Here is a 24,175-nt window from a genome sequence, read left to right on the forward strand (position 1 = left end):
TTTTGACGAACTTGAGTTTGAGCAGAGACGACTTTTGGCAGATTTTCAAGGGAAAAACATTGGGTAAGTGATTCTAACTCGGATTTGGTCTACATATACAAGTATATCATTATGTTCACCATAAATTAGTGTTTTGAGATTGAAATTTGAAAAAGTTTAGAAATCTCATAGAAACAAAAATTTTAGATTTCGGTATCGATTCGGAGTCGGATTTGAGTGAAATTGGTATGGTTGGACTCGTAATTGAATGAGTTGTCGGATTTCATAACTTTTGCCGGATCCCGAGATGTGGGCCCCACGGACGAATATTTAATTAATTTCGGGATTTGTATTAAAATTATAGTATTTTCTTATAGAGTTGATTTCCTATAATTTTTAGTGATTATATCGAATTGTTTTGGCTAGATTCGAGCCAGACGGAGTTGGATAATCGTGGAAAAGGCCTTCTAGTGGATTAAATTGGAGCAAGACGAGGTAAGTCTCTTGTCTAATCTTGTGAGGGGGAAATTACCTCATAGGTGATTAAAAATTAAATAATTATTGCTAATTGTGAGGGCTACGTATGCACAAGGTGACGAGAGTCCTTGCGTAGCTACTATTAATGCTAAAGTCCGGGTAGTTTAGGACTCAAAGCATGCATTACTTGTGTAAATTATATTCTTTGATTAATTAATATTAATTGATATATATGAATATATATTGTGAATTGTTAGATAAAGATATTAAAGGATGAAAACCTCATCTACTTGATTCTCTGTTTAAATTATTAATTGTTAAAAGAAATTATTCTTCCTCCCAAATTTATCTCAAAATAAATATACTCTCCGTCCGGAGGTACATAAAAATGTCCTCCTTTCTTGTGGAGCGGGCCGAACGCCTCGGCAGGATAGATGCATCTATGGATCGCGCCGCACGTCTCTCGGCAGTGTACACGACACTCTGTATCGGGCCATACGTCCTCGGCAGAAATCGTGCTTAATAATAATAATTACACGATACTTTAATAATTTATTTCAGTTTGTGAAGCTAATTAATAAATTGGAAAATCCTTGGAATTTAATGAATTATTATTCTTGCTTGTTTAGGAATTTATTGTTACTCCTGTAAATGAGATTTAATTGATAAATTGAAATTTATTTGAATTGAAGGAATTTAATTAATATATTGAGAATTGTTACATTTGAGGGAATTTGATTATTTTCGTTGATTAAATAAATTATTGTAAATTCTGTAAATCATGCTGATTTAAATATCCTAGTTTTATTTCAATTATTATTGACCTATAGTGAGTGTCAAAGTCGGTCATCTCGTCTCTACCACTTCGAGATTAGGCTTGATACTTACTGGGTACACGTTGTTTACGTACTCATACTACACTTGCTGCACTTTTTGTGCAGGATCTGAGACAGGTACTAGTGGAGAACCTATCATCACATACCCACGTCATCCCGAGGTATAGTGATGAACTGCCTTTCTTAGCCGTTCTGCAGCTACCAGTGTCTCTTCTTATATTTATATTCTGTCTATTTCATTTCAGACAGTATTTGGAGTTTTGTATAATCTACTAGATGCTCATGCACTTGTGACACCGGGTCTTGGCACATATATTGGTAGAAATTGGTATTTTATTATTTTCTTGGAATAAAAGTTTAACCAATGTACGGTTGACTTATTAGTTGACTTGTCTAGCTGTAGTGTTGGGCGCTATCACGACCTATAGGTGAAATTGGGTCGTGACATCGTGTATCTTTCCTTAAAAAATGCAATGACTATGTGGTTGCCGTATTGATACAAAATATTCAGATGTTAATGATATTTCTCCTTGAAGGAGATATTTGTCACAAAGTTAGTGGTAGAAATATTATAATTCTTAATTTTCGTCATTTATAAATTTAGAATTAGCTTTATATTGTTCATTTGATTATGATTTTCTCTCATGACACTAGAAGTGTCTGAGCAATATTTAGTAGTATAACAAAAGCTCCTGAAGAACTAACTGTTTGTCTAGAAGACACATGACATAAGTAGTGTCTGAATAATATTTGATTGTGGACAATAAATGGAAGGCTCCCGAAGAGATTATTTGTCATTATTGTGGTCAAAACATATGTTATGATAAACCGAAGTTTACTAATACATATGACTATCATACTGAGACTACAAATGATTGAAAGATTGAAAATCTTCATGTTTCTATAATCATATGGGGTAAATATGTATGTGAGAAGTTACCTGCCTTATCACAGTATAGCAGAAGTTTACTAATGCAAAAGCAGTCACAGTAAATCAGAAATTTACTGATACAAAAGTAGCCACAGTAAATTAGAAGTTTACTGATGCAAAAGTTTATGCCATATTAAACTAGAAGTTTACTTAGAGATATCACATGCCATGATAACTTGAAGTTTTCATCTGCCATTTTTAAATGAGCTATTTGAGAATTCAGATAAGCATATACTGAAGAACTAGGAGATTCTTCAAGAATTCTCTTGTGTTGTTTGTTCTCATAATAACTTGATTATACCAGCTAAAGTTGGGACTAAAATTCTCGAATTCTGAAATATATAAAAGGTGAATACGGGCCCATTCACCTATCATGTGAACCACTTATAGATGCACATATAAGATGGTTACATGTATGTTTATTGTCAACCTGCAGTTTGGCATTTTAAATTGTCTTTCTCAATTAAGAGCATAATTTTTAGATTATGAAATCAAGATAGTTCATCTTGATGATGTTTTATATCTAAGCTGGTTTAGCATTGAATACCTCCTATTAATGGCTAAACTATTGCTTATGAGAACAAAGACTCATGTGTTGGTCTAAGATTTTCTAAATTGCATACAGTAGCACTTGTATGCATCAAACCAACAAAATATGATAAGTCCTCCCATCACAATTGGTTTAGGATCAAAAACCATATATTTTTCCTATCTAATAACTTTTGATGTGTGGTATATGATTAATTTCTCTACCACAATGCACAAAGATATGTTTCCCAAAGATGATTGAGGATATGAGTTAGTTTTTCTAACATTTGGGGGATGGAATAAAACGGCAGGAAAATATGCTATATGAATCGAATTATCATTAATATGATCATCGCTTAGAAGATAATTCAAGTCAAATGCCATAAGCATTTGCTGATCCAAAATTAAATATCATATTTCAGCTGCAAATACTCCTATTAAAATTAAAGTCCCTGAAGGATAGAGTTTACTGTACGCATGAAGCGTGGTAGACCAATCGGTTAATCCTCGAAAATAATAGGAGCAAATGATCAAAATGATCATAATAAGGAGGAAATAAGCTCTGGAAGAGCCCACGACATAACATTTCATGAAACTCCAGAAGAAGTTCAGGTACCTGAAAATAAAGAAAGTGATGAGACCTCAACAAGTTATGTCCTTGCGAACTAATACGAAATGATCGTCGACGATATATTTGATACAATATAGTGCATAATATTATAAAAGATTATGAGGATCAGACCTGTAGTCTAGACACCCGAAGATGTCATACCATTTAAATGTAAGTCATAACCTATATGACTCATTTGATTAATTCTATATGAAGATCCCTGAAGGATTTAAAATGCCTGAAGCAAATTCAAAATCTCGGGAAATATAATCAATCAGATTACAAAAATCTTTGTATGGTTTAAAGCAATCTGGGCGCATGTGGTATAATCGTCTTAGTAAATATTTGTTGAAAGAATGTTACATAAATGATGTTATTTGTCCATTGTATTTTTATAAAGAAAAATGGTGACATTGATGTGCAACAAATTCGTTCAAATAACAATCCGGCAGATTTGTTCGCTAAGTCTTTGCCAACTTCAACTTTTGAGAAGACGGTATACAAGATTGGAATGCGGAGACTCAAATATTTAAAACAAGGTTTTCATCAGGGGGAGTGAAATATGCACTGTACTCTTTTTTTCTTACTAAGGTTTTTTCCCATGGGGTTTTTCTTGTAAGGTTTTTAATGAGACAACTAGAAATGCGTATTACTAAATATGTGTACTCTCTTTCCTTCATTAGGTTTTTTTCACTGGGTTTTTTCCTAGTAAGGTTTTAACGAGGCACATTATCTTTTAATGAACATCCAAGGGGGAGTGTTATGAAAATATTATATTGTGGATGTCCATTCATTATTCCGCTATAGATAAATCCATTTAGTACTTTGTTGAAGTTTATCTACAAGAAGCTCAATGAAATGATTTGTAGCAGTTTCTTATTAAACAAGCATGTTGCAAGCAGCTAATGCAGACAACTTATAAGTAGCTGATGCAGGCAGGTTGCAAGCAACTCAATGAAATGATTTGCAACAGCTTCTTATTAAACAAGCAGGTTGCAAGCAACTTATGGAGACAACTTACGAGCAGCTAAAGAAAAGCCAACTGCTTCCTTTTTTCTATAAATAGAGGAGTTTTCAGTTCATTATGAACATAACTTTGAAAGTTGAATAAAATATCAATCTCCCTCTATACTTGTCTTAAGTTTATTTCTTTTATAATCTTTATTTTATAACGCTGCTAATAGTAATCTCCGGAAATAACAACAACAACCCAGTATAATTCTACCAGTAGGGTCTGGGGAAGGTATACGCAGATCTTACCCCTACCCTAATGGGATTTGGGAAAGATAGTGTGTATGCAAACCTTACTCCTACCTCCTCCAAGAATACTAAAACCTACCCCTCCAAAATAAGACCCTTAAGACTTCCATCTTCACTCTTCTAGTATTTCCCTTTCCATCTTCACTTTTCTCAAGGAGTGATCCAATCACAAACCCCAAACTCCAAACGATTCATCGGGTGCAAAGTTCCAGATCGTGTGATGGATCATTCATGGCGTCCTCATCTTCCACCACCCCCAATCCAAGGTAGAATCTGTCCTACTTGCTCAATCTCACACTTCCCTTTTTGCCCTCCACCGCCCCCTCCCCCTTTCCCTTCAAACCCTAGTTTCACCCAATATCCACCTTATCCTCCTCATCAATCCCTCCCCCGCCCTCCACTTCCATCCCAACCGGCGGCTTACGATCCCTTCGTCGATCATCGCGCTGGCCCCCCCATGCCCCCTCAACTTCATCCGCGGCCGTCCGATGCATATGAAAATTCAAACCCTAGTTTTGATTACGGTAATGTTGGAGTAAAGAGAATGAGAATCGATGATTCAACAGGTTCGTTTATGAACCAAAAGTTGACAAATTTAGCTAGGGTTTCAACCGATAACGAAAGGAGATTGAAACTGATTAGTGAGTTCGGTGCAGCGAATCACGAATTAGACACGGGGCATGGTAGCTTTGATGGTGGAAAATATGATGGATTTTTAGGTGCTAAAAATAGCAATAATAGAAGTTATATTGATCCAGGTTATGGTAATTTGGATAGAAAACGAACATTTCATGAGCAAGAACATTTTGGACAATTAGGATATGATGACAATTATTTGCCAGGAAAAAATGGTTACAAATACAGTAGTCCTCAAGCTGATAGTTACCACCACAATGTAGAGCATGACCGACAGATTAAACTGTACCATGGACATCAGACCCCCATGGATGGTCACGGTTATAGCCAAAATCATTATTCGGAGGCTGCTTCTGCAATGCAGAATACTTATATGGAGTCGAAATTACATCACTATGGTTCGCCATATGACCAAAGGGTTGTTAATTCAGTGAACGGCAGTGGCATGAGCTTGTATTCAGCACAACAGGGTTGTAACGCATTTGCTAGCCAGCCGCCCCTTCCAGCTTCTCCACCACCTCCTCTTCCAATGGAGCCACCTCGGCATGAGCGGCTTGTTTCGTCTTCACCACCTGGAACATCTGCCTCATTTTTTCCAGTTTCTGCTGGTTCTTCAGCTCCTTTGTCATCAGCTTATCCTCCACCTCCTGAATATAATCAGTCCATATCAAGTTATCAGCACAATCTACATGTATCATCCGCATCTGCAAATGAGGTATTTCTTCAGCTTTTTTGGGCGTTTCAGTGTTCTTGGCTTTGCAATTTTTTATCGATTGACTCAGTATGGCTATTATTTATATTTATTGATTGATTGCCTAATTTATCAAATAAATATTGAAATTATACATATAAAAAGTTTCAAAATTCATATTAATTTGTGTCTGTAACTTTATTATTATTGGGTATGTTCTGCTTTTACTTTACTATAATGTTGTTCTTGAAACCTTAAGTTTTGATCAATAATTTGTTATACGTGATTAAAGCAACAGCAAAAGTACCAATACTAATTACTTGGAAGTAGTTCTAAAGGAGAACCAGTATCCTAGTATATTCTTTCTTGATGGTTTCCATCTATTGATGTTTTTGATAGTTTGCCACGTATAACTATGCTATAGGTATTTGTTAGTTCGATCTTTTACCTTCCTCCTTTTAAAATATTGTACCTCTTGTTTAGACTCTTCTTGAACCGTGTACTATATGAACTGATGAGTTATTTATTTAGAGGGAATGATTGATTACATTGTCAATTTACCTCTTAGATCGTTAATGCTATTGCTAACTTGGGATATGCATGTTAATCCATTAGTTGACTGTTTAAATTTATTGTGAGGTATTTGGGATCTTGTTTTTTCTTTATCCATTTGTCTCTTCTATTGATCCCAAACAGTTCATTCTTTAACTAGAGGGTTAGCATGGTCGGGAGATGCCTCCACTTCCAACTAGTTGACTAGGAGTTCGAGCTGGTTAAAGGGAACTGCTAATGATCTCCTTGGGAGGTGGGGTGGGTTATGAAAGAGGAAAAAGAGAAATTCATTCTTCTTCTTGTGTTAGGATAATATACAGTACTTATAGGTTCAAACTCTTGAGTAGTGATAATTACTTTGCTGTACAGGGAAATCCAGGGAAGTGATTGCCTTCTTGTATGTTGATTCACATGATATTGATATAAGTTCTTATGCATATTTAAAATATAAACACCAAAAAAACGCTTCCTATGTGTTTTTTTCAATTAAGGTAGACTTATTTTATGCTTTACCAATTAAGCTTACGGTCTTCTAATATTAAATTTTCGAATTGTGAAAGACTTGAAACAGTGCTCTACTTTTGCAGGCAGGCTTTGGGGGTATACGAGTTTAACTCTTTGTGTTTCTAACAATATTTATTTGTTATTGTTGGTATGTCTTACTATAACAATTTGGGCGGGCCTATTATCTACTGATGTTTCGAACCGTGTGCCAATGGTCCTTTGGGATTTCTCAATTGTAAAGAAAATGTCTTACTATAATAATTCTATCTTTTCTGCATTATCTTGTTGACATGGGTTTCTGCATTATCTTGCAATATGATTCACATTGATGTACGCACTTCACATGATGTGTATTTGGATGTGCTCCAATTGACAACTTTGAATCTTACAACATCCTATGCACGCCTAAACAATATCTCCTAACATTTTTTAAGCTAATCTGTTGTGCGATTTTGTGGTTCTATCAAGTATTGGGATTCTACTTCTTTTTTCCGTCTTTTTGGCCTTTTCTTTTCTTTTGCACCCTCAGCTGGAAAGAGGTTCTTCTTAAATAACAGATGTACATCTCTGTGTCTTTAGCTTGCTTCTTGACTTAACAAGTTGGGGTATCCCTTTTATGTTGGTGTTATGTTATGGTGAAGCAGGCCTTATATATCTGATTTTTGTGGTATCCAGGAACTCCATATGCTCCACTATACGTCATCATCTATGAGCTCCAGAGGAAGTGAACAACCTCTGCGTGACCTACCTTCGGAGAAGTCAAAAGTCATTGATGCTTCTCACATACTAAGGCATCCATACCGTGCTACCCGTCCTGATCATCTTGTTATAATTCTTAGGGGGCTTCCAGGTGCTTCTTTCTTTGCCAGGAACTACTACATTTAGTTATGCACTTGTCCATTTTGTTTTTAGTTGACATATGATGGACTACAAGCTTGAGATCTTTGAATGAAAATTATGATCCTTATATTAGACAAGAGTGGGTTGCTCTAGTGGTAAGCACCCTCCACTTCCAACCAAGAGGTTGTGAGTTCGAGTCACCCCAAGAGCAAGGTGGGGAGTTCTTGGAGGGAGGGAGCCGAGGGTCTATCGGAAACAGCCTCTCTACTCCAGGGTAGAGGTAAGGTCTGCGTACACACTACCCTCCCCAGACCCCAGGGATTATACTGAGTTAAGAGACTAAACACCTTCACCACTTAAATAGAGACTCCTTTTGACCCCGCCCCCTCTCCCCAAAGAAAAGGAAAAGAAAAAGGTGAGCCCTTCTAGTTAACGGAAAAGGAGGTTGAATTCTTTACTATTTTAAGTCTGTTTGAGACATATTAGGTGCTTACAATTCTTCCAGACCACTGAAAATTAGAGAGTACCTCTCTGCACAAGTATTAGTTAGTTCTGAATGAACTTGTTTTAACTCTCCCCCCCCCCCTCCTTTTGCAGTTGTCATGGTATTACATTCTTGCTTTGGCAAAAAATTGAAGTGTGATGTAGGATTAGAAGTATCCTTTTCCTGGTATACTGGGTTCCGTTGAGACAATTCTTTCGCTTTTTTCCTTGTCGCATTACATATGTTGTTCTTCATTATTCCATCTACTAGTCGCAGTAAGCCCGGGCCAAAATTCAAGGTCGAAAAGTTACATATGATTAAAAAGAACAATTTGCATTATGTTTTTAAGTTTTCACCAAATATCTTATTTCTTCTGATAAAAAACAATTGAGTGTACTCAACCAAGATAAATTTCAAACCACCAGCACGTTTTCAGTCTTGTATTCCATGTGAATCCCGAATTGATATACCATGTGTCATATTTAAGAGATTTGCTTAGAACTCGTATCAACACAACAAAGAAGCAAATCTAATTCCCCTATGTTTGAACTCACATGGCTTTAGTTTGCTGATTGCTACCTTTAAAATGCAAAGTTCTATTTTTATTTAGAGGTAAGATTAACGTGGACGTCTAGCGGACATAATCAATATAAATTTGGGGGTTCATATTTTTATTTAAAGGTAATAATATCCTGTATATTTATGATCAAAATATCTTGTTGATGTTGTATGGATCTTCGCTTTTGGACATTTGTTCCTTTGCTACATATTGTAGGATAGACAAATATGTCAGTCTTAGTTTAAACTTCAAAAAGTTCAAAATCTAACGATGATGACAATAATTATGTTTTTTTTAAAAGATCTTCTCATAATTTCTAGAGCATAAGTTGTCCTAAAATATCTCTCTCTCTCTCTCTCTCTCTCTCTCTCTATATATATATATATATATATATATATATATATTATATATATATAAATTTAAAATACATTTTTCTTTGAAAAGTTCAATTTTGATTTCAAAAATTAAATCGGAATAATTTTTGAAACAGAAACAAAAAAAAAAAGAAAAAAAAATCACAAAGTTATGTTTTGAAAAAACAACCTGACCAAAATATTCTATACAAAACCAAAATACTATTTAAAAGACCAAAAAAACCTAACCAAAAAATTGTTCTTTAAGAATAAATTTTAAAAAAACAAAACCAAAATCAAATTGAAATTAGGCAAAGAAGACCAAAGAGACACCTTTGTTGATACCACTGGGAATAACAATACTTAATACCTACAATCTTCTTAACAAACAAAAAACTATAAATGTCCACACACCAAAATAGAGTTTAAAAATATTAGGCTTAATATGTTTTACTCTTGTTAATATTTGAACTTTTTCACTTTTAAAGGATGCGTTTATGCTAATGTAGCGATAAAATTATGAAGACCGATGAATAGGAGTTTGGATGCTTACATGTTTTTCTTGAATTTGTAAAGGTAAAAGGTACATAGAAGCTATAGTACTTCAACAATTCTAATTATAGAACCAAACATTCTGGTTAAGATGCAATCATGACTCCATTTGAAGGCTTAAGAAAGCCCATTACTTTTATTTACGAAATGTCTGAGGGCATTTACTGTAATAAAAGGTTAATGTAAGGTGAGAAGGAATTGTAGAAAGATACAGTGTACTATCTCCTAAATAAGAAACACACAGAATTACAAAATAGGACTTAAAAGTGGTATCATTAACTCAACACCAACAAAATTGATAAAGTAAAAAATGGCAACTTTAAGGTCAATAGTTTTGAAAACTTGAACGCCAGGACGACAAAATCTTTAGGTTGTCCCTTATTAATAATAGTAAATTTGACTGTAAGTACTGTAGGGGCAGGAGAAGTATGATCATTTGCTTTCTTCTTTTAAAGATGATGTTAAAATGTTTTCATCTAAATCTTCTGAAAAGAAGTGGATACGTTGTGATCTATAGATTCTTGAGGGCTACTACCATGGGCTGATATGTTACTTTCTCTCCTAACCACTGAAAGCAGGCATTCATGTTATATGTCCTTTTGTGACTTGAGTACCTGCATTCTTATTTGAAAATTGTTAAAAGGCAATAGCTTACTATAGAGAAACATCTGTAACAAGGCTAAAGAATTTGGATTCTCTTTTAAATTTTCTGCTTGTATTTTCAGCTTTATATTACCTTTTTCAGGGAGTGGAAAGAGCTATTTGGCAAAGATGTTACGTGAACTTGAGATTGAAAACGGTGGCACTGCGCCTCGCATTCACTCAATGGACGATTACTTCATGACTGAAGTTGATAAGGTCTTCCTATCTCGTTATCTTACTTAAAGTTCTTTTGATTGTCGACATCCCCCACTTTTCTTTCTTTCATATATTCTAGCCTCCTATTAATACCCGTTTCTAGTTAGAATAAGTCTTCTGCCAAAAAATTTATAAAGCAAGTACTTTCAGGTTGAAGAGAGTGAGATTACAAAATCTTCTGGTTCTGTCAGAGGCAAAAAAATTACAAAGAAGGTCATGGAATACTGCTATGAACCTGAGATGGAGGAGGTAAAGACATCTCTACCTAAGCTTAAGAGATAACTGAACTTCCATGATTTAAATTTGGAGCCATTAGTTTTAAATTTTATTATTTACAGTGGAGTGGAATCCATAACCCCCACCCCCCACCACCACAAAAAAAGAAGAAGGAAAATAAGGTGCTCGCTTACTTCTGCAGTTCTCATCTTGGATCAGGAATTAGGCCTGATATAGCTTCCTTTCATCTTTTTGTTGCTTGATCTTGCAAAGCTCTTGTTTGGTATTTGAGGTTTATCCATAGCATTGTAAGATCTGGTGATAGATGACTTGTACAGAAGTTCAGTCTTTTACTCGAAAAAGGATATTTTATTTGGTTACCCAAGTTCATGGTTCCATTTTCTTTTTTTATAAGTAATAAAGACTTTTATTAATGAAAGAAAAAGCACCAAGTTAGTGCCCAAACATAGTTACAAGTTGTGCAGATTTCCGATTATATTTAACAAGGCATTCCTGTACATAGAAAAGGTTGCACCTAAAAACTACCAAAGAAATAGAGCTAAACTTAAGGCTAAGTATATTCCACTTTGCCTAGTCTTTGTAAGGCTAGTACCTTGAGGTTGAGTGTTTGAGTCACCAAGGGAGCAAATTGGGAAAAGCCACTGTTTGGTTACTGATTAGGGGGTTGAGTTCACCGTATCTACAAAGAAACATTTTCATATTTATTGCATGCTCGGTAACTTTTTGCTTAAAACTATGAGGTAATCCCTATGTCACTGATTTATTATACCTTTAGTCCTTTAGTAACAGAAACATAGCACTAGGCGATAGTATGTGCCCATGTGTTGCTATTTCTCTTGTGGGTTTAATGTTGATGTAATGGTATATCATAATTTCATCTTTCAAGAAGCTTGACTCGTCCAAACTGTAGCGATTTTGGAATCAATCAATGATGTAGAAATGATCTTTTGAAATTCCTGGTTGATTGGGTTCGGATTTTGCCTAACTCATCATGATGTTAATTTGCTTTTCCTAGTTTTCTGCAATTTAGTGCCTCGTATATATTGTTACCTATTACCTATTTGATTCTGTGTTTCAGGCCTATCGGTCCAGCATGTTGAAGTCTTTTAAAAAGACCCTGGATGATGGGGCTTTCTCTTTCGTAATTGGTATGATATTCTGGGGCGAATGGATTGCTCTTACTCTGCATTTCCATATTTCATTTTTTTGACCATCATCTAAGCCTGGCATTTGGAATAATTTGTATCAATGTTTCCTCTTACAGCTGAATGGCAATTCTTTTGTTTAATATGTCTGTGAGATTCATTGAAATTTGCCTGTGATATGAATGCACACTGCTATCAGCTGTTTTGTCATGCCCTTTGTTGCTCCCCACTGTAGCATATTTCTAAAGAAAACCTCCACTTTTGTTGGATCTAGGAAACTCGAAGGCAAACAGTGTCTCATAGGTTTCTTGATAATAGCTAGCACATTGGTTCTTGAGTCATGCTAGATTGTCTAGTTAAAAGTTAAACCATAGTTTAATTATAGATTAAGTGGTGATGCAGTGCGTTGCACTGCCTTCAGTTTACTAACTACAGATGCAGTTTTGTTCGGCAATTGACCCATTTGTTGCTGGTATTTGTGCCTCATCTTAGTGGATGACCGCAATCTGCGGGTAGCTGATTTTGCTCAGTTTTGGGCAACTGCAAAGGTATACTCTCAGTTCTCTCTATTACGCAACCAGTTCACGTGCTATACTCTTGTTTAATTGTTTTCTAGGACACTTTGGATGTCTGAAATTCGTAACCTTTTGTGTTTGTCTATGTGTGGTTTGTCACTGTTTTATAGGTTGTTAATTCTTTGGAGTTCTAAATAATATAACCTTAGTTGATCAATAGAACTTTTTGCTGCAGTGACTTTGGTTGTTCAACATGACTGGGTGGTTACTGCGTGTTTGAAGATTTTCACTCCATCCAATCCTAACTTTTGTTATAGTTGTCTTGTATTATCAGCTTTTGTCAGTTGCAATTTATTTAATTCACGGTGTGCATTTTTCCTGAATTTCTATTTTCTTTTGTCCACTTAAAAGTATCGGTTCCTGATCACTTGTCTTTGTACTATTTAGGATTTTATCCCTTTCTCGGGTGGTAATGATCTCATATAGAACACCTTATCATGCATTTCTTTAGATAGTAGAGTTACTGAAGAAGGAAAAAGTAAGCACCATGTCTTGTGTGTTTGGTTTTGTTTGGCCAATGTGGCATCAATAATTTAGTGGTGATGTTGCTTTGCAGTTCGCCCAAGACATTTTTGCTTTATCTTGTTTTGTTTCACAGTGAACATCAATTCTAGTGTAATACATATCAATGTGATAGGAATTGCCAAGGTTATCTTTTTCACGTCTCGATTTGATTGGATAGGTTCCTGGATTTTGGAACTTGTGAATTTTGTTCTAGGTGAAAGTTCGTTTAAGATTATAAAAGGGGGTCGCTGTGGTTCAAGAAAGTGTTACTTGATTTTTTTAAAAAGGTTCAAGCAAGTGTTGATTTTATCAAAAACTGTCTATAGAGTTGTTTGGTTTGTGGTAGGATTTTGTAATCTTGGGTTGTTGATATTTTGATTCAGAAGATAATTGCTATTCAACAACCACAAAGCTTCATACATCAACTCGGACAAATTCTAGAACTTAATTTTTAGTACTAAATTATAGGATAAGAGTGTCATATATCCTGACGTGCAGTTTCATTAAATTTGAAGCTTCAGACTAAGTTTCACCTAAACACTGCAGAATTGTGAATTTTCAGCGAGCAAGTTCAATTGTCATTAGTGATGGTGCTAAAATTTCCAGCTAGAACAACGGAAAAGTAGAGCAAAAATTAGTAGCATTTCTTTGGATCTACAACTTCTTTATAGAAGCTAGAAATCTGTGGATGACAAATGGGTGTAGAATTTCTAGATTTATCAGCTGCGGAACTTGCTTTGCTGTCGAGGCACTGCTGGTTATCTAAATACAGCTAAAAAGCTACATGTATTGAGAAAGTATAAATTTCTTTCTTTTGCCTTTTTTTTTGGGTTTTTTTTTGTGGGTGGGTTTGGGGGGGGGGGGGTGAGGTTAAAAAGAGCTTGAATTGATGAAAGCAATTCATATGTGGAGAAGCCAAGCAACTAATAAGCCATATAATTGAAGTATAGTTTATGTTTTAGATTTGTAGCCAAAAGAGATTTGAATCATATCTTGAGCCACTTAGCTTGTCCTCTAGTAATTTGGTTTTCCTTATAGAGTCAGTTTCTGTATTGACTGGAGCCTCCACAGGTAGGAGCCAAGTAACTGCTGATGGCTTGTTTCTGCTATTACATAGAATTAGTTCGATGGTTATTATGCATGAATTTTCAGAGGAGTTGGTATATGAATCTTTCATTATGAACACCTCTTTGTGATCAATTATTCTCCCTCTGTTTCAGTTTATGTGACACTATTTTCTTATTAGTCCGTTTAAAAAAGAATGACACATTTTCATATTTGGAAACAATCTAACTTAAACTTTCCATTTTCCCCTTAATGAGAAGCTTTTATAGCCACACAAATGATATGGCATGTGCTAGACCATAAGTTTCATTAGTTTTATTGCCACAAGTTTCAAAATTCTTTCTTTCTTAAACTCCGTGCCGAATGAAACTGTATCACATAAATTGGAACCAATGGAGTAAGATTGAATTTGTTAAAATTTGCTAATCAGATATTTGAAATGTACTTGCTTGATGCCGTGCTATGCTTTTTTCATGTCATTTTCCTTTTTATCTCTGTTTTTTGTGATGAGACTGAGTAATGCTGGTTGAGTTCATGTAATTATTGAAGTAGCAAAATTGAGTTGAGTTAATGTAGTTTAGTTTTCTTGTTGGGGATTTGCCTGAATTTGTTATACATATATTTTGAAATTTGAGCTAAGCATTTAGAGTCTAGTGTAAATTTCATTGTGTGAAGGCAATCAAACTCTCTCCCAGTAACTCGGTAGGTTCCTATTTATTCAGTCTGGTTATCTGTTGTATAACATCATGAATGTGGCTTATGTAGTCTTTCTAGATACAGTTTTCTTAGAAGGCAATGATTTCATTCTTAAAACACCCAGTAGGTTTCAAAAAGATATGTTCAAGGTTTAAAGTAAGACTCAACACAAGTCATTCAAAGTTGTCCACCAAGCTTGTCCATCTAACTATACAAGTAGCTGCATAAAGTGCCTTCGTTCATAAAAAGATGAGACTAATAGCCTGTTTTGGCCCAAGCTTCTCAAGAGACCAAAAGTGCTTTTTTTCTCAAAAATATTTTTTTTCCTAACTTGAGGTGTTTGGCCAAGTTTTTTTGGGGAAAAAAGTGCTTATGGGAAGAAGCAGAAGTAGTTTCTGAGAAGCAGAAAAAAGTAGCTTCTTCCCAAAAGTAGAAGCAGAAGCAGTTTTGACTTTTCTTCTTACCAAAAATAACCTTAACAAAATATTGTATATATCAAAATAACCGTTAAACCTAATACTTAGGATATTAATGTATTAATATTTCTTATTATTTTTAGGATAGCTTTCTAATATATAGTGACTTTAGGGGTGAATGCTTTTATATTTGTTGAATGATTTTTAATATATTTAACTTATATTAAAAGAATTAAGTATTTTTAAATTTTATTTTCATATTTTAGTTAAATAAAATAAAAAGATTTAATTTTTGCCTGTAATAACAATTTTTTACGATTATTCATTTACTTATAATATTAATTATTAAATAAATCTATTCATGTCCTTATTCGTAATTTGATACTTAAAAGCACTTTCTGAAAAGCTTGGCCAAACACAAATTATTGCTCAAAAGTGCTTTTCAGAGTGATTAGCCAATCACAAACTGTTTCTCTCCAAAAGTACTTTTGAAAAAAGCACTTCTCAAAATAAGCTGATTTCTCCAGCTTGGCCAAACATGCTATAAGTAAAGCTGATATTATTAGGTCTCTCGTCATTTATTTGAATGTTAAATGACAATTACACTCTTGGTCGGTGTTCTGGCATTTTGGACCAGAATGGTGCCTCTTGCTTTTTAAATTTGTTGCTCGTGTCATTTCCTACAGTGATGCATGCTGCTTCTGTTACTTCTGTACTATTGTGGCTTCTTCAACTGTTGATTATCTTCTTCAAAATCACTGTCACATTTATTTGAGGAACTGATTGTTGCCCATCTGTTTACCATGATTGTTTTGTTTGTTTATTTTGTGTTGCTTATTATTTCAGAGATCTGGTTATGAAGTGTACTTGCTAGAGGCGACCTATAAGGACCCAGCGGTAAGTTCAGTCATGTATTTCTTTGTACCATGACAATTTTTCGAGCATTATGTCTGCTTTATTGATTTTCTTCCGTAGCTTGTATATATCCACTGAATTTACTCTTTTATCCTCATGTCCTTGTGGATTCAGGGATGTGCAGCAAGGAATGTGCACGGTTTCACGCGGGATGACGTACAAAGGATGGCTGCCCAATGGGAGGAAGCTCCATCCATGTACTTGAAACTTGATGTTAAGGTACTTTCTCCTTAAAAACTATCCTGTTGCATAGTTGGGTAGGTTCTACATTCCTGGACTCTCAAGTGGATTTATACAATTCAACTTATTCCAGAGAAGTAGTTGTTACTGTAGTCTTTAAGACCTTATGTAAGAAGTCAGTTTTATCAGCTTTTAGGAGTTGGATGCTCATGTCTTTTATTCTTGTGTGTTATTTCAACAATGTGGCAGTCATTACTTCATGGAGATGCTCTGGAGGAGGGTGGAATCCAAGAGGTAAATTTTGTTATTCATATGTCATTGAATACTATCTAACCTAGGTTCAATTGATGCACGCACATGACCGTGTGTGTGAACACAGACACATATGTTCAACGTAACCCATAGAATTCTCCTAGGAGATGGAGTGAGGCCTGCCTAAAGTTGCAGATAGAAGCTACTAAGCGAAAGATAAAGCCCTGTACAACTGGTGTAGGGGGTAGAAGAGGAAAGAGGAGAGAAAGGAGGAGGTAGGAACTAGGAATGGGGTCTATTGTAAATAACCTCAACCCCAGCTGTTGCATCCCCTAGTGTAAACACCTGATGGATACTTGGGCATCCAATCGAGTATGAGAGGTAGATTAATGGCGTGGGATGCCGCGACCTTTATCTGTGCTCTGGAGTATCTGGAAGTAGCTGTCTGGCCTTTTAACTATAAAAGGAAAAAAGAAACAGACTAGCCTATGATTGTGTTGGAAATGCTACTTGGAGAGTCCAACAATTTCTTTTATACAGTTTTGGCCTATGTTGCTCGGACTCTTCAAAAATTTTGTTGGGTGCGTGTCGGATCCTCCAAATTTAGTGCATTTTTGAAGGACCCGACACGGGTGCGACAACACTTTTGGAGAGTCTGAGCAATATAGGACTTTTGGCATAAAGGAAAATTTTCCTATGGCTTTGAAGTTGTCAAAAAAATAAAATAGAAGAACCCCATGGCTTGTAAATTTGGCATCATTTAGCTTCGAGAATAGTTCGCCTTTTGGAACCTAAGCTTTGTTCATTTAATTATGTGGCTTTCATTTATAAAACAGAAAACTGAGATAATCTGCTAACTTATAATGTCTTAATTCACATCTTTTTCTGGTGGTGCTACCAAAGCATGTGTGGTTTGTGCTACTGGGAGGTAGAAAATTCTGAAATTATGGGTCTTATTTTGGATCTGCAGGTGGACATGGACATGGAAGATGATGACTCATTAGGAATGCCTTCTGCTTTAGATGAAGAGAACATTGAGAAGTTTAGTATACCTCCCCAAGAGGATATTCCGGCTGATGGTAGGTCATGATTCTGTCATTAGGATCATTTGTATTTATTATGTTGATCTCGTCCTTCTTGTCGTATGCAAATTCTAACTAGTGAACAATTTCACAGTTAGCATGGATGGAATCATTTCTGATGATTATCTCAAATCAAATTTGCTATAGTTCTGGTGTAGATGTATATTGTTTCCTGCCTTAGCAACAGTGGACATTGCCTTTTTTTTTTTTTTAAATTTTTTAGATTTGATGTAGTAATAGTAGGTCATATGCTTGTTTTGAGGCTTAAAAGTTGAGTTAATTTTATTGTGTAATAACACATAGAACCCAACTTTTTATGGTGGTTGAATTTGGCTAATTCCAAGGTTCAGCTGTCAACACTTTATCTTTGAACACTGGGCTGTAACATATTCTATCTTCCAATGATTACTTGTCACATGAGTTAGGCTCTATTAAATGTAGCCTAAGGATCTCTTTATCTTTATGTATATCATTCTGGAGTAGATACATACAAATTTATCCTTTCTTCATTGTCTTGGTTTCAGAAAGGTGTCTAATAAGGCATCTAATTATATTTCATTATTTAATTTAATATTAGGCGATGTAAAGGATGATCAGGAGTCGGACCATGAAGTTGACCAAATAGCTGATGTAAAAGGATTAGCAAAGAGTAAATGGTCATCTGATTTGGATGAAGATGATACTCGAAGAAATGAAGATGCCACTAAAAACTTAAATGCTCTCTCAGGGTTGATACAATCTTACAGCAAAGAAGGGAAGTCAGTACGTTGGGGTGACCAGGTAACTTTTAAGTGTTATGAACGATAGCTATTCCAAGTCCTTTGTTGATGTGGTTCTCTTTCTGTGAATATGATTGGCGAAAACTTTTCATCTGTCTGCTTTCCATCTCTGTTTTTTCTGATGGGTTTACCAGCAAAGATTGACGTATTTGTGTCATTATATCTTTTCCTCTTCTCATCGTCTCATCTCCTGTCACTTAAAACTAGCAAGGGTCTGCTGGATACACTGTCGTGAAGAATTCCCCCTTCCACTCTATGCTTTTACTTCGAAAAGAAGTATTTTGAGAAAGGAAATGAGGAGTCCAAAATATTTTTAGAAAGGAAATGAGGAGTTCGGAATATTTTCTTTAGCAATGAAAGGAGTCTCTCCATATTATAGGTTGTTTCTGTGCCTATGTTCTGTTTGGCGTGATCATCCGGCAAATTATGTTTAGATTATCATCACATGCTTCATTGTTAATTTGCATATAATAGAGGTTCCTGACTGCAGAATCTGGGCAGATGAATCAAGCATATTTTCTTGTTTCACAAATGTAAATTAATAAAAAATGTGGAAATGTGCTATTTGTTTTTTTGTTGGGTTGCACATGGGGTACTTCAACGATTCTTCTCTTAACAATATTATTGTAAGTTTGGAGTGTATGTATCTTCATGTTTTTTTTTCTGCCATGGGCATGCTTTATATCAGTGGGTTTCATTACTGTTCTAGATACTTATCAGAAAGAGAAGCACCTATATAGCTGATATTGATTACTTTCGAATGATGAGCAAAGATCTTGTTTATCCCGAAGGGGAGGGAAGAATTTTTGGAATTGAATTAAGTGGTTCCATGTCATTGAAAGGTTAAGCTGTTTGATGTGGGGAGATTTCTTTTTTCAATTTTACATTAGCATTAGGGGGAGGAAAGATTTGAGTGGTAAATGGTTCCATCTCATTAAAATTTATGCTTGATGGGAAGTTTCTTCATTCACATTTGCATTGGTGGTGTATCATATTGGCATGTTTACGTAGCTATTACTCGTTTCAATTTATGCTGTATACTTTCGTATATTTAGTAAGTTTTTAGTTACAACATTCCAATTTTATCAGTGATGACACTCCCTTGTAGGAATGATTTGGCATTAAGATCACAAGATTTAAAACGGTAATTTTGATATATTCTGCACACTTTTAGTTTAAAATCACAAGATTCAAAAGTCTTCTTCACCCTTTTTGAAATTCGTACCAGTCCAAATGAAACAGAGGGAACAACAAGGTTTTGATGATAATTGTAACTTGTTCCAGACTTCCAGTTTGCTAACTTTATCTATTACAGTGCTATCAAAATCTTTACGAGGAAGTAGAGATTACCTGTTTCTACCAATCTGATTGTTTTTTTTTCCAACCTGTTCTACTGTTCATGTTAAACCATTCTCTCGCTAAATTTTTTCTGCTCACTTGTGTTTTTTTTTTTTTTAGGTGACCAAAAGAGGCTTTTCGATAGGGGCAACAAAAGCGACCAATGTATCCTTGTTAATTGGTCCTGGTGCAGGATACAACTTGGTGAGATTCCACGAACAACTATTATTTAAATTATTTGAATCATCGTCATTTCCATGTTGGTGTTTATTTAGCTATATTATGCTTGTAACCTTGCTGAGTAACTTTCTAGTTACTTTCTGGAAAGCTTGTTCTTCATAATTCAACATTTGGTTGGCATATGCTTTCAATTTCTGTGTGTGTGTACGTGGAACCCGTACGATAAGCTGTCTTATTCTTTCAACATATATGCAGAAGTCTAACCCTTTGCCAGAAGAAGAGAAGTTGATATCAACTAGAAATAATGGCGAACCAAAGAGGCAAAACATATTTCAAGAGAGACTACGAGCAGAGCGTGAGTCGTTTAGGGCTGTTTTCGAGTCTTTTAGAACAGGCTCTGACAAGAGGCGGCATCGGATATCTGGGCTTGATGCTGAAGGTGAATAGTACAGAAGATGGGTCTAAAATCACATCTTAGCAGTGCTGGAGAGGAAGAAACCTGCCAGCCTTGTGCGGAGGCCGGCGGAGGGCTAAATTATTTCTGTTGTAATTTAGTAGTAATTCGTTTTACTAGGAGAAAAATAGGAAGTTGGTGGGCCTGGGCAATAGTCATGGGTGCATTCTTGCGTCTGTACAATGGAAAATTTTGGAAATGAAGGGGTTCAATGGCAATAGTGGTTCATTCAAAGTAGCTAAAGATGTTATCTCTTCCTACTTGGTTTCCACATGTTTTACCGCCAATTTGCAGTTTCTCCTTGAGCTGCAGAACTGAGGAGTTTGTTAGAGATTTAAATAAGCAAACATTTAGAGCCTGTTTGGAAAGCCACCTAGGAATTGGATTTGGGTGTAATTAATTACACATTTTGACATGCCAAGTAATTACTTGGTCAGCATGTAATTGGGTGCACTTGGTTCGGCAATCGCATAAGTTTGCTTGAACTTGGAGGTGTTTTGCCTAAGGAACAGTAAATCCTTAGTTCCAGATTGTGTCAATGGGTTGGTTACCTCAATATTTCCGTTAGGGGTCTTTAAGTTAGGATAAAGGAGCACGATCCAAGCATTATCTTAAAAGATTAGAGTGCGCAGTGCTACAATGGTTGCAAAGAAGTAATCTCAGCAAAGAGATGCATGATTATATGCCTTCATTTAGATGTGTTGGGGGAATTGGAGGATATCCCCAACTCCGACATAGACAAATACCAGATCTTTTTATTTGCTAAAGTTTTGATGGTTAGAGGTAATAATAGACTTGATGGAATAGCCTAACCTGAGACCACCACGACGACAAAAAATTCTATAAGACGACATTATATAAAATATAAAAAGTACTAGAAGATTTTTATATTTCCTGCGAGTACAAGAATGTTCAATAGAGGAAGCATAGAACTTAAAAAACTAAAATTAGGCATGTGGATAACTTACAAGATCAATGAAAAGAGAGAAGTTAAATTGCGTGTGATGTAACACAAATTGAATTTGATGGTGACTACAAGACCTTAATATAATCATAGGACAAATTGGTGTAATAATAGGACCTAAAGTAAATTAACGCACGTGGCTATAAAAGGGATGAAGCTTATGTTAGGGATATAGTAGATACGCCCTAGATCCATTCTCATATTTGATGATTTGAACATATTTTTGTGAATGTTATTTGATATAAAATATATGGCATTTGATATTCTTTTATCATAGTTATTATTAATTGCTTGATTAATTTAATAAGGTCCTTGATTAAATTTTGAAACTTGTCATCATGATGGAGATCATGATAATGAGAGTGAAGTTTCTTATAATTTAATCTAAATTTGTTCTTGATCGTAGGATTATTAATTTGGACATTAGTAATCCGGTTAGATCAATATTTATGTGATCGTCTTTATTGGATAAAGATTAGTTGATCTCATTAACTAAATCACATAGATAGATGATGCATATAGAGATATGATCGTTGAACCGACTCATTGGATAATTCCTAATGGTTAGAATTACCATAAACTATCAATAGGATATTCTCTTGAAGAATGTGATGTAAGAGTTTCCTTTGACCTGAGATCGTCATAGTAATTGACAAGTTATTTATTGTGCTTTGATACTAGACACCTATGGCCCTAGGGCGATAGTTGAAAGGATATTGGGTATGATTAAATGCTTGTAGAATTTGTGATTGATCAAGATGGAATCTGTCAACTCTTGGTAATGAGTTTAAGCTCCATGTTGTCATGAATTATAGACGAACAAACTAAGACCTTGGCCAGGGCAATTGAATGAAAGAAGAAAAGAGTTTCTTAGGTCATTCAATGGTCGATTATATTTGTCATGAACGCATAGTTGGTCGCCTATTAGGATTTGACAGTTGAACCATATCCTAGGATGATCGGGAGCTATAAGGACAAAAGGAATTACTATATTATTCTTCTACGGGTTCTTGAGAGTAAATTGTATACTTCATTCTATCCGGTCGTTAAGGAGTGTTGCTAGACGCCACCCTTGATTAGTATATTGATGTGATCAACTTACTACCGGCTTAGTATTGAACCTATGGGGTCGCACACTAACGAGTGTTCTGATCTTTGCTAAAGGATTAATTACTTTATTATTTGATAATTAAATTAAAGAATTTAATTAGTCAAATAAATTTAGTTATTACTCCAAATAAAATATTATTATATTCTTTGCTAGCACAAAGGATATAATCAATATTGTGAACAAATTAAAATTTTCTATTTGGAATAGAAATTGAATTATATTTCTTGGTTGAAACATATATATATATATATATATATATATATATATATATATATATATATATATATATAAATTAATATTTATTTTATATAAGAGATGTATATAAAATATAATATTATTAAAAGGCTTGTTAGTAATTCCAATTTGGAATTGGATTAAAATCACGTGTGAAGTTCACTAAAGGAACTTGTCGCCAATTTCATTAATATTGTATTAATTATGAAAGGTTTACGAGCAATAGATTCCAACTTTGAGTTGTAATAATCACGTGAACAAGACTTCGGCAGTCACAAACCGATTTGAATGGGATTCGAACTTTTATGGAAAAAGTTTACAAAGTTTATTTTTGGAATAAACTTTTACCCTAAGTAAATCATTACCTAAACCAAATAGGAAAAGAGTTTATATGTGATGCTATATAAAGAGTGATAGAGAAAAATTTGCCGCATTATTTCTTGAGAAGAAAAAATCACTTTGTGAAAGTGGGAGTGCAGTACAAAGCCAAGAGAGAAAATACAATTACAAGAAAAGTGTTTCTTGGTCTTCTACCTTTGGGTTGAGATTTTTGAGAAAAATTTCAACACAATTTTTCCGTTCAGTTTGTTTGCGTGTTTCATTGATCAAAGAGTTGATAACAAGAATCAGTCTCGGTGTGGATACACATAGAGTCTTCGCACTATCGAAGAAATTTTGAAACGAGACTATCTTTACCAGGTACGTCTCAGATCCGATCTTTGACATATAAATAAATTTTAAACACGAAAAAATCTTTCTAAGATTGTTATTGTCTTCCGCTGCGTGTTACGAATATTTATACGCAATCCTTCAGTGGTATCAGAGCCATGGTTTCTCGTGTCTAAACTTTATTTACGAAATATTTTTAAGGTTATATTTAAAGAGTTCAAACCATAATACTTTTGTCATGTGCAATAGTCAAATTGTTTGAATACATATGGATTGATATTATTTTATTGTGAATAAAATATGTATACATATAAGTTAACTATTGAGATAGTTCGTAACTTAAATTTAAAACTTTGTATTAGATACGACGGTAATCTATAATAGGTTATTAGACTCTACTGTTATTTTAATTGTTATTAGTTAATGAGATATTAATTAATAATAATATTCTGGCATGAATTTTTTTTTTATGTGATATATAAGATAAACATGTTAGAAGTATGTTGAATTTCGTTTTTATGTCACGTGTTTGTTCGTTACATAATTTTGAATTGTTATATGTGATGTAAATTAATTTAGGATTAAGCATGTAGACAACTTGAACTAAATTCACATGTTATAAAAGATTTGATCTTCATGTTATTAAAAGTTGTTTTAGTAACAATTCCCTCTTACTAAAATTTGAGTTCTTAAATAATGAAATATAAGATATTTTACTGTAAAATTATC

At 34.6% G+C, this 24,175-nt stretch overlaps 1 protein-coding gene across 1 annotated transcript; it reads left to right on the plus strand.

The window, feature by feature from the left end:
- The first annotated feature begins 4,709 nt into the window (after positions 1–4,709).
- Positions 4,710–20,705, plus strand: LOC104094072 (uncharacterized). The gene is made up of 13 exons (XM_009599929.4): positions 4,710–5,972; positions 7,680–7,854; positions 10,538–10,650; positions 10,801–10,899; positions 11,966–12,035; positions 12,525–12,580; positions 16,135–16,185; positions 16,318–16,422; positions 16,633–16,677; positions 17,606–17,714; positions 18,295–18,497; positions 19,955–20,038; positions 20,270–20,705. Exons 1-13 carry the CDS (start codon positions 4,842–4,844, stop codon positions 20,459–20,461), a joined length of 2,433 nt encoding a protein of 810 aa, XP_009598224.1. The 5' UTR covers positions 4,710–4,841; the 3' UTR covers positions 20,462–20,705.
- The last annotated feature ends 3,470 nt before the right edge of the window (positions 20,706–24,175 follow it).

The sequence above is a fragment of the Nicotiana tomentosiformis genome, chromosome 6 (assembly GCF_000390325.3).
Source record: "Nicotiana tomentosiformis chromosome 6, ASM39032v3, whole genome shotgun sequence".
In the NCBI taxonomy this organism is placed as follows: domain Eukaryota; kingdom Viridiplantae; phylum Streptophyta; class Magnoliopsida; order Solanales; family Solanaceae; genus Nicotiana; species Nicotiana tomentosiformis.